Source organism: Paramacrobiotus metropolitanus, unplaced genomic scaffold (genome assembly GCF_019649055.1).
Source record: "Paramacrobiotus metropolitanus isolate TYO unplaced genomic scaffold, Prichtersi_v1.0 Parri_scaffold0000032, whole genome shotgun sequence".
In the NCBI taxonomy this organism is placed as follows: domain Eukaryota; kingdom Metazoa; phylum Tardigrada; class Eutardigrada; order Parachela; family Macrobiotidae; genus Paramacrobiotus; species Paramacrobiotus metropolitanus.
In genome coordinates this window covers 948,222-963,206 of record NW_026570252.1, presented here as the reverse complement: position 1 = coordinate 963,206, position 14,985 = coordinate 948,222, and the positions used below count along the sequence as shown (strand labels likewise).

At 41.3% G+C, this 14,985-nt stretch overlaps 2 protein-coding genes across 2 annotated transcripts; both read right to left on the bottom strand.

The window, feature by feature from the left end:
* Window positions 1-29: 29 nt before the first annotated feature.
* Window positions 30-12,637, bottom strand: LOC129588915 (uncharacterized). Its single transcript, XM_055483334.1, has 6 exons — window positions 10,587-12,637; window positions 7,454-7,954; window positions 3,653-3,949; window positions 2,002-2,510; window positions 1,259-1,500; window positions 30-600 (listed from the first exon to the last, which is right to left on the bottom strand). Exons 1-6 carry the CDS (start codon window positions 10,935-10,937, stop codon window positions 179-181), a joined length of 2,322 nt encoding a protein of 773 aa, XP_055339309.1. The 5' UTR covers window positions 10,938-12,637; the 3' UTR covers window positions 30-178.
* Window positions 12,638-13,647: 1,010 nt separating this feature from the next.
* Window positions 13,648-14,908, bottom strand: LOC129588902 (serine/threonine-protein kinase 17A-like; the record flags this gene model as incomplete). Its single annotated transcript, XM_055483319.1, has 2 exons — window positions 13,648-14,662; window positions 14,733-14,908. Coding segments are annotated over 2 exons (858 nt in total), but the record flags the coding sequence as incomplete, so codon positions are not given.
* Window positions 14,909-14,985: the final 77 nt, after the last annotated feature.

Below are 14,985 nucleotides of genomic sequence, written 5' to 3'. Positions count from 1 at the left end.
GTACTTAAAATTTATGTACAAAAGGGTCACAAATTAAACATGTTGCTCAAACGCTCCATGATATTTAACGCGATTGGTCAGCTTTTTTTAATAAATTAAAAAAAAATCATCATTGGTCAATTTTGTCAATTTTATGTGACGAAAATCGTTTACAAATTCACCGTTGAATAAATAATAATCATAAAGTGCCGGTGCGTTTGCGTCCAATGAGCCCCTTCTCCTGCATGAACCACTCCTTGGTCCGCTCCAGGAAGGTCTTCTCCTTCTCCGTGACCGGCCGCACCGCCGTCTCCGACATACAGCCGTTGACGTGCATCTGCGGCGCGTCGCCGCTCGGCGTCAGATCCACCACGCGGCCACAGAACAGCAGCATGGCCGTGAGGTTGTGCCGCACGGCGAAGATGAAGGGGTGTGTGGCGTGAAAGGTCACCGGCTCCAGCACCGTGGATTTCAGGGTGCGCTTCACCGGCGCCACGTTGGACGCGCAGGAGGTGCTGCGCGGGCGCGGTGCCGGCGGGTGCTGCACGGTGTTCTCGTCGCCCGTGGCCGGTTGGTTGGATTCGTCGAAATACTCCGCACAGGTCCCGTGCTCATTAATACCTACCATAAAATTTATTTCCTGCGGAATTCACTTTAAATCATAACATAATAAATCAAATACAAAAATTTTTAACGTTTAAGTTTGCATCATTTTAAGTAGCATTACGCGAATGCACTTTTTGTTACACTGATGGCCTTTGCCCAATAAAGACTACAATATAAAAAAATGTTTAATTAAATCTATTTTAAATTTCAGTATATAAATTTCAGTATAAATATTTAAAAAAATAATTCGAGTTATTTAAACCTTTAAATATTTATAAAATAAAATACTCCGTAGTTTTGTTTTCTTGCGTAATTACCAGTTTACCACATAAATGAAACGAGAAAAGGATCTGAAATTGATTTTGCATAAATTTGAAAATACTGGAAAGCGACTTTTGATAAATATTTGGAAAAATTTAAATTAATACAAGTATGCATAATAAAGTCACTCAAAACGTTTAAAAATGAAAGTAAAATGACGATTGTTGTACCAAAAAACTGATTCACGAGCATTCAGGTAAAAACGTTGCTAAATTGTCCAAAGAATTTTTATTTTGGATGTTTCAAAGCGGATAACGTAAAAGACTTTGCTTAATACAGTATTGCCCGTATGTAATTTATGTGTTAAAATGTATAGAAAAACGTGTAAAAATTTAAAACTTTGTGGACGCACCAAAGGTACATTTGTGATAGGCGCCGGTCAGTCGGAAGGCATGAAACTCGCCATTGACCATTTTGGACAAATCATCATTCGGCCCGTCTTCCACGCCGATCCGCTCAAAGAAGCCTTTGAGATTGAAGCAGTGCTGCACCTGGAAGATGGGCAGCTTCAGATCCACCTTCCGCAACCGCTTCCGGTGGCCAATCTTCTTCAGCTGACCATACTCCAGCTGTTGCATCATTTGTTTCAGTGACCTTTCAATAAAACAAAATTAATTAATAAACAAACAATCAATAAACAAACAATCAATCAATAACAAACAATCTTGAAAAATTAAAAAATAATTTGCCTTATCAAATAAATAAAGATAAATAAATAAAAATAAAAATAAACAAAAATAAATAAAAACAGCCTACAATAAATAAGAAATAAATAAAACTTAAAAAAGAATCGACAAAAATATATAAATGAAAAATGAATAAGAATAATTGATCTGATTTAAAAAAAAAACAGAAACTTACAAAAAAGTCTATAAAAGAATTTCTAACCGAAAATAAAATATACTATGTAATTAAACAAATTAAATTATCATAAACCAAACCCTAAGTGAAACAGTAATTAATATCTACTAAAACACAGCCGTACTTTGCGATTGCTTTATCAATTACGGCCTTATCAATTACTGACCAGTCACGAATATTATATTAATAACCATTTTATTAAAAGTAGCAGGCATTTTTACAGTTAATAATGACCTTTTCTTTTCATCATATGGCAGGCAAATACACAGCGACGCCTCGTTATTCGCATACGGAATCTCCAAATACCGGACATTGGCGCGCCGGTCCTCGAAATACGGGAGGTGGACGACCGGGGCGGTCAGAAAGTGAATTCTGGCCTCCGAGCCGTTGAAGTTGCGGAAGGTGTCGGGCTGGATCCGCTCCGGCGGGAAGGGCTCCATCCAGCGCCCGCGAAGCGAGGTGACACTGATGAGGAACATATTGGTCAGGGCCTCCTCGTGGTCGACGAAGGCCAGGGGCGGGAGGGTCTCCGGGACCTGGCCGTGGGTGTTCTGCGATACCCAGGCGTTGATCTCCTGCCGGAGGGTCTCCAGGTCGGCGGTGTCGCTCAGGCCCTCGATCTTCCCGACATCCAGACTGAAGGCGCGGGCGTTGTTGTAGAACTCGGAGGTCACGTGGATGCCCTTGCGGAAGAAGGCGCGGTGCGCCAGGACTAACTGGAACGCCGAACACATCTTCTCCTCCTGTAAGTAAAATTATTCAATAAAATAAATAATAATTTAATTATTTATTATTTAAATAATTTAATAATTTGAAAAGTAATTTAATTAAATTTATTTTAATTTAATTTGAAAATTGTATAATTTAGCAAATAAACGTTCTATATATGCCATACTTAGCCAAATATGATAATTTATTATTATAACATTAATAAGGATTCAAAATATATATTCAAAATAATAATTATTGATAAAACAGTATTTCGTACGCAAGACATTGTATTTGCATATATATTCAAAATAATAATTATTGATAAAACAGTATTTCGTACGCAAGATATTGTATTTGCAGAATTATTATTTTTTATGTCATAATATTATTATTTCTTACCTGTGTAAATAATTCCTTACTTTATAAAAGATAATTAGGAATTAATTACATAGGTAAAAAAAATGTATGTATATGCTTACAGTAACGCGGTTTAAATTTGAAATACGCAGTATTTACCGCACGTAAAACGTCTACGTAAATACACTGTTAGTAACGCCTTATAGGCGCAACATGTGGCGATTACTGTATTCAGTGTATTGCCGTAATACTTCCGATCATTATCGTACAAGTAGTTTACGGTGCAGAACGTATGTACATGTAGTGCACAGCAGCACATGTACTTGTAACATATTGTACTTGTATTTATACATGCACATGTACATGTACTTGTGTACGGAACCGTACGTGAAAAAGTTGCGGGCAAACATTACGAAAGCCCTCCACGTGAGCGCAAAACTGCTCGTACAGGAAAAATATGTACTACACATGGATAGTTAAATAAAACATATTTTGTGTATTATAACAATAAATAATATTCCCACAAATTCAACATAAATATAACTATAATATTATGTATTTGACCGGTCGTGTTGTTTCCGGATTTACTCGTATATTTTGCCGGCGTACGTGTAAACTATATTTATTTCTTATAGTTTAAATTTCTTGTCCATTTACTTTTTGTGTATACTGTAAACCTGTGATAACTGATATTTAATGTAATTTTACCTATAGTTTATCTTACTCGATTCATTTATTTTTTATTTTTTCTATTCTATTCGTTTTCTAATTTCTTCCCTGCATCCTACTGACTTGTACATAAAAATTCTGCGCTAACCTTGATGGGAAAATGGCGGTCGTGGCGTTTTGTAAGAACCGAGACGGCCTGCCGGAACGCGATGGTAATCAACTCCGGCGTACACCGCTCCTCAAAAATCTTATCAAAATGCAGGATTTTCGACAGCCGGCGTTCGGCCTTCCCACCGGATCCGACATAAATTAATCCGGCGGCCGAGGCTGCCGCAAACGTCCCGATGACCATATTCTGATTGGGCCCGTCGGCATCCTGCTGATCCACATACTCCATCCCGCAGTGGAACATATCGAAGCCCAGATGCTCCACGGGACCGCGCAGCTGCTCCATAATATTATAAATTAATTGGAATTAATTATGGATAAATTATACACGCGCGGAAAATAAATTAGATAAATTTCGATTTTTTTAATACACTCGTAATTAAAGTGGAATTAATTATGGATAAAATACACGCGCGGAATTTAAATTAAATTTCGATTTCTGGGAAATTAATACGGCCGATCGCTATCGGAAAATTGTGGTTTGCCTTATAGACAAAATTATGTGCGTATATAGAACGGATGAAAAAGTGTTGATCAGTAAACACAGCGAGTGGAATTTTTCGCTTTTCCATTCATATTTTTTTCCGGCAAGTGTCGGCGGTGCGCCGGAGGCGGTGTTAACAAAAACACGGTAGCCCATGTTTTTATTTCGTAATTGAGCGAGTCAGCCGACGGTTGATGCACATTCCGAACAACAACAATTACTGATTAATGGTCATTACAAATTTTCAATTTTTACCAACCGGCATTTGAGTGCAAACAACAACAATATGCCGACACAAGAAAATGACGACAAAGTCGCTCGTATGTAAACAATTATATCTTACAATTCAATGTTCATTCGCGGCATTATTGCAATGGCAATTAAAACTACAGAAATGCATTAATAAAATAAATTAAAATAATACCCGATTGAGTAAATAAAAACTGCATGAACTATTTAAATGTAAAACAAATTAATGCTGATAATTCGAATTAGTATTTCTATATAATTATGTGGAGTCCTTGTGAGGCTTGCGGTGCAGCTGCTCGGAATCCGCCGCGGGCTGCGACAACGTGGACACACGCTGCCGGGTGTCCGGCGTCCGGCCGCCGCACGGCCGCCACCGCAGTAAATGCCGCAGTGCGTGCTGGTAATCGAAGTTCAAGACGAAAAACACCACCTAAACAATTAAAAAAAGTTACCGTTGACTGTTTTGCAAGCTATGGTGATTTCTCCGGAATATTATGCACAAAGTTCAAATGCATTCAGGTGTAGCAAAAGTCTGATTATGGACCGATCCCTTTCAAATTTTGAACGTAACTGCGCATAATCATGAACACCGTTTTTACACCGATCCAGTGTTCTAGCACGTATTTCAACTTTTAAAATGAATTTCAAATTTTTAAAATTCATTTTGAAATTCGAAAAAAATCGTGGAAGTCTGGATCCGTGTAAGAACGGTCTTCATGGTCAGACGAGACCCCTGACGACCTCGGGACATTTTTTTAGAGCAAATCTGACCTCGGGATAATTTTCAGCGCATTTTTCTGATTTAGAAACCATTTCTCAAAATGTTTTTCGGAAGAAAAAATTTCTGACTGCCGGGGCCCACACGCCCCTCAAATACCTTGGGCGGTTGCAATGGCCGCACAAAAATATCTTTTATTTTGGCCTTTTAAACACTTTTTCTAGGTAAATCGATATCGCTGATTCTGAATATGTTGTCAGAAAAATTGTTTTAGGTATACGAAAGAAGAATTTTAAGTTTTAAAATTTTTGGATTGATTTCGCAAAATTTTGTTTTTATCGAAAAAATATTATTTTCTTCGAATTAAACCATTTTTCTGATAGCATATTCAGAATCAGCGATATCGATTTACCTAGAAAAAGTGTTCAGAAGGCCAAAATAAAAGATATTTTTGTGGCGCCATTGCAACCGCCCAAGGTATTTGAGGGGCGTATGGGGCCCCGGCAGTCAGAAATTTTTTCTTCCGAAAAAAATTTTGAAAAATGGTTTCTGTATCAGAAAAATGCGCTGAAAATTATCCCGAGGTCAGATTTGCTCTAAAAAAATGTCCCGAGGTCGTCAGGGGTCTGGTGGAGCCCCTGTTAAATCATGGTTATGCGCATTTACGTGCAAAATTTGAAAGGGATCGGTCTATAATGAGACTTTTGGTACACTTGAATGCATTTTAACTTTTTGGAATTTTCTAGCAGCCATAACTCCCGAAACAGATGTTGCGCGCACAAAGGGGTTTCACGTCACTGTATACAAATCTCCTGGCTACAGAATGTCATAAACCGAAACAAAATGTGTTTGGGAGTGCGCAAAAGTGAAAGTTTTCATGCATGTACACGAATTTGGCACCATGTACCGGGCCACTTCCCTTAAGCTAACAAACTACGAGTAGGTATGTACGAGTATTTTATTATTTGGATGTATAAATGAAATATTCTCTACAGGCTTATTTTGGATTTATTTTTTTACGCAATACAATTTGAAATAATTTTTTTTCGTTTTCTCATAATGTTGTTATTATTTTTCCACAATTGTGTGATAATTAATATATTAAACTACTCTTTGCAGTGATGGGACAACAAATGTTCCCGTATCTAAATCGGTAAACGTGCATCTACCCAGCGAAATTAATTTCTGCTAATCTCGCGCCAGTAACAGTCACACGGTGCACGTACCTCGTTATGTGGGTGTGAGCTGCTCTCACCGATCAATAATTTCGTATACCGTAGTTAATCCGATGATTTATTTATCGTGATATGCTGTATATAAATTTCTCGGTACATGTTGCCCTTCGCGAAGGTGTTCCGAAATGACACCGGAAGAGCTGCATCATCACCTCATCCCAAAACCGCCAATTCATGGCGCTGTGACGCTCCGTTAATTTGATGTCCATTTCGGTACTTACATAATTACCGCATTACATAAAATTAATTATATTACCGAGTACAGTCTATGCAAAAACGCACCGTAATTCTCCTACATGCGCATGTGACCTTTGCGCTTTTAACCATGGGTGCAAAGTATAAATCCGTTTATTATTCAAATGTTTTGAAAACTATCTAAAAACAGGGTGCAATTAAAATTAAGAAAATTATAATTAAATACGAACAAAAAAAATTAAATTAAAATATATGCAGGTTATAAAATTGAAAACCGTAATTCAATATAGAGACGTATAATTAAGGTGTAGTTAAGTCATCTATGACGAAAAGTGTCGCGATATTTCAAATCATGTATAGAAATAATAAATAAAACAATTTTATATGTATATGTTTAGACTTACATAATTTTATAGTGCAAATACTTAATTCGCATTTTTACATTCTGTACAGCATTTATTGTGATATTCCTGCAATATGCGAGAATTTCGCGTTCTGTGGTAATTTATCCGCATTAATCTTGCACATTTAGTAAAGCACAGCTTTTTATTGATTTGCAACCTGTTCGGATTTCTTATAATTTGATGATATTTAGTTTGCTTTTAATTGTACTCGTGCGTTTTGTAAGATATGTAGTTCATAGTACAAGCTTGTCCGGTAATTTCTTACGAATCAATACAGCGAAATACACAAATTTACGACGTAGTGTAGTGGCAATTGCCATAGGACAAACTCAGCGCTAAATATGTGCTGTTTGTACCTTTACGTAGGAAATTACCGGACAAGCTTGTACTGGTTCTTAATTTGCATTTTTTTTCGTATTTTATGATAATTTATTTCGCATTAATTTGGTACTTTTTTTACAGCATTTATAATCTTTTATTCCATCTTTTTATTTACCGGTTGTACGGCGTACGCCAGGAGAAACAGCGTCCTTATCCACAGATCCACCACCGGCAGCCCCGCGACGACACTCTTATACTGCGCCAACAGCACCACCCCCGGGACATACGCCAGCCCCAGCACCACCGTCGACACCAACAGCATCCGCGCCACCCGCAGCCGCCGCTCCGGGACCGCCTTCCGGCCCTCCTCCGCCACACGGCGCCGCCGCTGCCGGCTCAACAACACCACCGACACCGCATACAACACCACGGACCCCACGAGCGGGATATACACGCCCACCACCTGGGCGGCGGTGCGCAAAGGGACGCTAGTGACGCGGATCCCGCAGGCCATCCACGGCGGCAGCACCGTCATCACGCCGCCGTGCTGCGCGAAGAGCGGCGCGGTGGTGCTGACGGCTACCGTCCAGCTGGCGGTGAGCATGGCCAGGATGGCCGGCGGGCGGGTGAGGCGCGGGTAGAGGTGGGGGATGGCGGCCGCGATGAACCGGTTGACCTGTGAACAGTGGGCGATGCCGTTAGTTAACTGCTGTATTGGGATTGAACTTTGTAATTATCGCTCATGAACGAGGAATTCCCAGTGAACGCGAGTCGTGAGGTTGTGTATAATTCTGCTGGTCAAGCGTCACACTAACGTACGATTTACAGTTGAAATAATAACTAAAAGATAAATAAAGTACTGCCCTTATGAACTACAGAAGATGTTCTCGTTATTAGAAGGAGAATTTAAAAATTATTCAATGCAGTATACTTCTATTAATTATTTTAATAATTAATTATTAATCATATTAAAATTTTTAATTAACAATTTTTAATTTTTTTATAGTGGCATAACTGATTACTGTTATTTGTTAATACCTGCTGTACAGTCTAGTCCACTGGTCTGACGGAGAGAATAATTAATGTCCTAAATCGTGTATAAACCTGTACACCGAGCAACAATTCGGCTAATATGACCTTTGCACTGCTGATGACCCGCCAGATTAGCCGGCTGTTATTCACACAAAGTGACATAAGCCACCTAACAAGCTCAGAATGTGCTCATCTTTCTTGCTGAATGACTTCAAACTTGGGCAGCCGTTCTCTTCTTTTAATTATACACAAAACTGCACAGTTATCTCCAAGCTAATATAATTACCGAATACTTGTCTCGAACATTATTTATCCATCCTTGTTAACTAGGCTGATTTTACCCGACTACAACAAAAATAATTTCTAGATTATTATTCGCCATATAGGCATTATTCGCCGGTTAGTGATAATGTCGAATAAATTACTATATTGCGCGATGATCACGGTGATCGTGGCGAATATCTTAACCACGGGAGCAGCGGATATTTTGACGTGCCGGTGGTACGGCACGGCGCCCTTCTGCGACGGTGAATGTCCGGATAACATGGTGGAGACGAAGAACGACCGGAAGGGCGACGGGAAACGCTGCATCACCGGGCGGAAGGTCTACTGCTGCGCCGTCGACGCCATCAACCCTAAAGACCGCCCTTGGCGCTGAGCATGCCAGTGGGTTGAACGTACGGGATCATGGCAATTAAGGGAGACAGGCGTGCCGACGTCATTCGATGTCATCCATGATTAATCGCATTACTGTCCTATATTGCCTGGTGTTCTCCTGGTATTTATCACGGCCGATTATAAATGCTTAATTAGATTTTCCCTTTTTAAGCCGCTGTGCTGATGCAAAGATACACATGGATGAACACGGCGATGTCTTTTCACTCAGCAGTATATGGTACTGCCTTTAAATTTTGCTTTATAAAATGCACAAGGAAGCCGTGTAAAATTATTCCAAATTTCCGATATTTGCTTGGCTAATTCGGCGTTAATTGTTAATGCACCGTTGGTAAACTGCATACTGTATAACCAGTTGAACCGAAAACTGGGCGCATCCACCTTGAATATTAAATTAATAAATTTGTGAATGCTTTTGGCTGTTTGATATGGACTTTTAATAATAAAAGCTGACCGGTTTTAAGCTGTTAACCTTATACGTTTACCGAGGAAGCCGGTAAATCTGCACAGCTAAAGTTGTTAAATTTGTTAGAAAATAAATTACTGCGCTCTTTTGGTCAGCCTTTGTACAGATGCTCACGTAAAACACGTTAATATACCGCGCGAAGCAATAGGTGCGAAGTACGTACGCTGACCATAGTACAGTAAACAGAAAACAGATACGCGTTGCTGCGGTATCGTTAGTCACTCCTGGCTCAATAATCACTGCAATATACTGATAAACAGCTCCGCAAAAGGGCAAAGTACAGCCAATCTTCCAGTACTATTTGATTCGATATTCTTGCTATACTTAAGTACAGAAACATACAATTTACGACATTACTCACACAGGAAAATACCGGCGTTTTTCAGTCTTCACTGAGAAAAATTCATTGGCTTTGTATGAACTGACCATCTGGTTGCGCCTGAAGCAGTACTAATATCTACCGGAAAGGGAATATTATCCCAGACTTTTATTTGACGAAACGTCTGATTAGCAGACGTAATTAACGTGAGCTTATGGTAAGCGCGGTTCCTCGTTCATGAGCGATTCTTACAAGTCCTTTAGAAAAAACGTAATGCTTGGTATGATGTCAAAAAGGGAATTCTATCCCGAATTTTAATTAGCACAAAGTTTGACCAGCAGGCGCAATCAACGCTTCTTTAATTACTGAGAAATCCTCGTTCATGAGCGATAATTACATAATCGTCTAGGAGTACCTAATATCTACCGGAAAGGGAATATTCTACCAGATTTTTACTTTACACAACGCGCCTTATCAGCAGACATCATAAACATGAGCCTAGTTGGCGATTCCTTGTTTATGAGCGATACTTACAAAGTCTTTAAGGAAAAATGTTATACTTTTTATGATGTCAGAAAGGGAATCCTGCTCCGAATTTTGATTAGCGCAAGTTCGGAACGCTTAACCAGCAGACGCAGTCAACATGGCCTTAATTACTGAAATGTCTTCGTGCATGAGCGATAATTACAAAATCGTTTAAGAGTAATATCTCCCGGAAAGGGAAATAAAGTGTCCTTAATTATCTTCCAGACGTCGACTGAATTAGTTAGTAAAAATACCACTCAACACCCGGCAATAAAATACGCAGGCACCTACCGCCAAGAAAAAGGACGTCCAGTACCCGGCCTGACTAGTGGTCAAGAACAGGAAGTGTATCACCGGGCACACCGGCCGAATATCCCAGCGTCCGCGTTGCATCCCATCGGATAAGATGGCGGCTAGGGGCATGTGCACCCCGCACACCAGCCCTTCTAACACCACCAGATGCAGTACTAATCCGCCGGAACCCCCGCGCAGCCGCCGCTCCAGCAGTAGCACCCCGATGAGCAGGAGATGCACGGCGCCGCCTGCCTGGCTAATGGTCAGATGGATGATAAACCATGCCGCACTCCAGCCGCTGTATTCCATCCATACCGGCACCGGCTCGCTGCCGTTCAGAGTCGCCATATGCTTGCCGGTGTGTTGAAGTGCGGTGCAAAATGTATACAAATCATTTGGTTACAGAATGAGATAAAACCGTCCAGAAAAACTCCTGGAATTTTTTAACGACGGCCTAAAACTTATCATCTGCCTGATTGCAGAGAAAACACCGGTATAATTTTCATGCCGATACATACAAATAATTTTGCTACAGAATGAAAAAAGAAACGGTTTAGAAAAACTTCCGGAAAGTTGTAAGGCCAGTGTATACAAATCATTTGGCTGCAGAATGTAAAGAAAAACGTTGGTGAAATTGTGGCAAAATCGACAGCGATGTATGCCACTAATCTGGGTGCAAAATTCAAAGAAGAAATCCCGACAACTTTTTAACTGTGGTGTATGCAAATCTGCTGGCAGATTTACAAGTAAACGCCGGTATTATTTTTACGCCGATGTATACAAATCATTTCACTACAGAATGCAAAACAAAGTTCCCGAGAACTTTAGCATCGTTAAACGGCGAGAAATAATAAAAGAACTACTCGGTTAAGCTGCGGCTAGCTACACATCCAGCCACACGCTGAAACACATAACAAATAAAAACGCGGCTGGATGCCGGTTAAAAGCCATACTAGAAACCAATCAGTTAACAAGTGATGCGTTTGTTTGGGATGATACATGAAAGGTTAGTTTGTCCCGGCGGCGGAGAATGACACGGATCTGCGGCCACGGCCAGCGTCATCTATCAGCCGATTGTACCGTTAATGCCGATATATACCAGCACATGCGCACGTGGTGCGGATGATGCCCTTTTTACGTAATTACATACTGCACATGCCGGCGATCGATACGTGTCAGATTTCCTTGGTTGAAACGCCGGTCAACTTTCCTGGTGATCGAAGACAATTACCATCCACCGCAATTGTATGTACGAGCACCTCATACCGCATACGTAACGATAATCATACATTATTTTAAATATGCATAATAATGTAAATTGCCCATAGCTTGGTGTTGGGACGTCTGGCTTTAAAACTGTATGTCCTGGTTTCGATTCCTAGGTTGGGTAACTTTTATCTCATAAAATCAAACCAAAAAAGTAATAAATTTTCCACACTAACCAAAGACACTTTTCCAGTAGCACTATAACAGCCACTTCCATTAAAAGGAGTGTGGTAATAATAATAATGATAATGATAATAATAATGCACTTCCGCTGCGCGTTTAATTCGGGACGGTTAAGGAGAAACTGCAAATTATGCATGAGATGGCACGTGTTAATTATACAAAACTACGAAATCTACCCGTATGGTCGCTTAAGTGAAACACTATGATAAGTGAATAGGCGATGGTCGGTTAAGTGAAACACCCGAAATAACATTTTCTACAAAACGATTTTCGTTTGGATTTTTTTCTTATACGATTAAACAAGATGTGCCCTTTTCAGAGTACTTGAAATTTTTAAAAAAGCTTGAACCGTTTTCTTGCAAATGTCTCGTAAAGAAATCAGATACGAAAGCGCTTTAGCCACGCCACGACTGCCACTGCACTACGCTCAAGTATTTGCAATCACCGCCATACAAGGGTGGCTGTAGCATCACCGCATTTGCGGCTGTTAATTCACTTCAGGTAAATTTATGTTCAACGGAATATTTTTTTTCGTTCTTTGAAAGCTGATGTCTTCAAACTAAATTTATTTTGGTTTAAATAAACTTCTTACACGGCGATGGTACAGCCACCCATGTATAGCGGTGATCGCAAATATTTGAGCGTAGTGCAGTGGCAGTCGTGGCGTGGCTAAAGCGCTTTCGTATCTGATTTCTTTACGAGACATTTGCAAGAAAACGGTTCAAGCTTTTTTAAAAGTTTCAAGTACTCTGTAAAGGGTACATCTTGTTTAACCGTATGAGAAAAAAATCTAAACGAAAATCGTTTTGTGGAAAATGTTATTTCGGGTGTTTCACTTAAACGACCATCGCCCATTCACTTATCATAGTGTTTCACTTAAGCGACCATACGGGTAGAACGTCGGTACAGCAATTATTTTTCTGGTGGAACGAGCAGATTATTATAGTTTTCAAACGAATCATTAATATTGCAGAAATGTCACGGATGTCTTCATAAGTAGTAAAAGGTCAAAGTTGAGACGTTGCATACACAATTATGTAACCAGCATTCTTCTACGGATGAGGCAGTACAGAACACGGGATGATAATTATTTTACAGTGATAAACAGTTAAACCCGTGAACGTTGATGCCGGTAATCTTTAACTTTTGCGCATCGTCAGACATCTTTTTGCATCGTTTCAGTTGTCTGTAGTCATGTAATGTGTACTTTACTGCGGACCGTTTTTCTTCGAATTTTGCACAGCATAAATGCACAGATATCAGTCTGAAGATTGTTTATACACGATGACGTCTGACGACGCTTACTTTAAGTTCTGTTTTCAATATAGTTAACGTATTTATAACGTCTTTGCGTTTTATTACAATGTTCGTGTGAGCAGCGTACGAACGATCCCATTCTTTAAGGAGAATCCTCGGAATGGCCCGGTATATAACTTCAGAAATGTGATACATAGTACACTAAAACTTGCGCTTTCGCGCACTGCGAATCACTTTTTTGCAATATTTTATGTCATGCAGCTTTAGAATATGACATAAAGTAATACAAAAAAAGTGATTCGGAGTGCGTGAAAGCGGAAGTTTTGGTGTATGTATAATGTATCTCACTTTTAGCACCATGTACCGGACCATTTCCCTTAATTGTGGGCAAATCACTAGCGGATGCTATGTAATTTTAAATTGTTCCGGCTCTTTTATTCGTGCAAGGATACACACAGCTCTTGTTAAAAAAAGTGATCGTACAGTAAAACCTCGGTGTTACGTACACCCTTAAGTTCGTACACCCTCTGAAATAAGTACACCAAAACGCGTACCGAAATTACTGAACACCTAGAAAAATTGCCTCTGGGTCCATACATCTCTAAATTACGTACGACTTTTTCTGTACGAACGGCAAACGTAAAACAGGTTCCATTTACAAAGTTTTATCGTGCTTACAATATAATTAAAGCTCCTCATCGCCAAGCCACCACTGGCCAGTGTCGCCGTCGCTCTCATCCGCCAGCCAGGGATCCCGCAGCAATTCTTCCGCCGTCGGCCGGTCCGCTCCGATCTCGCGGAAACACCGGGGCAATCCGGCGAACCCTCGCAGTACCCCGTCGAGCACCACCGGGACGCCGTGGTTGAGCATGAAATCCATGATTGCATAGGCACGTGTGTCAGCCGTCACCTCCAACCAGTCGGTCTCCACCGGCCGCCCCTTGTCCATCTTGATCAGCCGTAGCGGCCGCACCCCGCGCGCCATCTCCACCACCACCACGCCGGCACTCCACACGTCCAACTTCCGGCCGATCCGCTCCTCCACATCCCACTGCGCAGCCAAGCGGAACATCTCCGGCGCCATGTAGCGGACAGTTCCCCGCGTGGTGCGGATCTCCGAGCCGGTGACGCTGGACAGGATCCCGACGTGGTCGTCCATGTCCGCCAACTTGAGCACCACGCCACCGCCCTCGGAGGGGGCCAGGAGGATGTTGCTCGGTTTCAAATCGGTGTGGACGATGCGCTGCGTGTGGAGGTGATGCAGACCGAGGAGGATGTCGCGGGTGCAGCCGCGGAGGGCCTTCGGGGCGGGGCCGGGTGGGCGGGGTTCCGGCGGAGGCGGGTCAAACACTGCTCCAGATTCCCAACTAATAACACCACAAAACTCGTCACCTCACTAAAAGTGTGCAGTGCCAGAGAATGCGCTAGAGACCTTACGCGAGCAGTACTCCATAATGACCACGACCCTTCCGATGTTGGTGCACATTTCCGCATGGAAGTACCGGACTAGATTGGGATGCTCCAGTCGCTGCAACCGCGCCCAGTTTGTCTCGAGCTGCGCGATGGCGGGAAGTGCCGGATGCAGGATCTTCGCGGCGTACCGCGCCGTCGTGTCAATCTCTTGGTTGACAAGGTACACGACGCCGAAGGAGCCCCGACCCAGAGATTCTGCTCTGCCAGTAATCGGATC

Coding starts and splice junctions, on each gene's coding strand:
- LOC129588915 (XM_055483334.1), bottom strand. CDS start 10,937: ATGGCGACTCTGAACGGCAGCGAGCCGGTGCCGGTATGGATGGAATAC. Junction 7,955..10,586: donor GGACGTCCTTTTTCTTGGCG/GTAGGTGCCTGC, acceptor CACTGTTCACAG/GTCAACCGGTTCATCGCGGC. Junction 3,950..7,453: donor TGGCGTACGCCGTACAACCG/GTAAATAAAAAG, acceptor ATTATGGAGCAG/CTGCGCGGTCCCGTGGAGCA.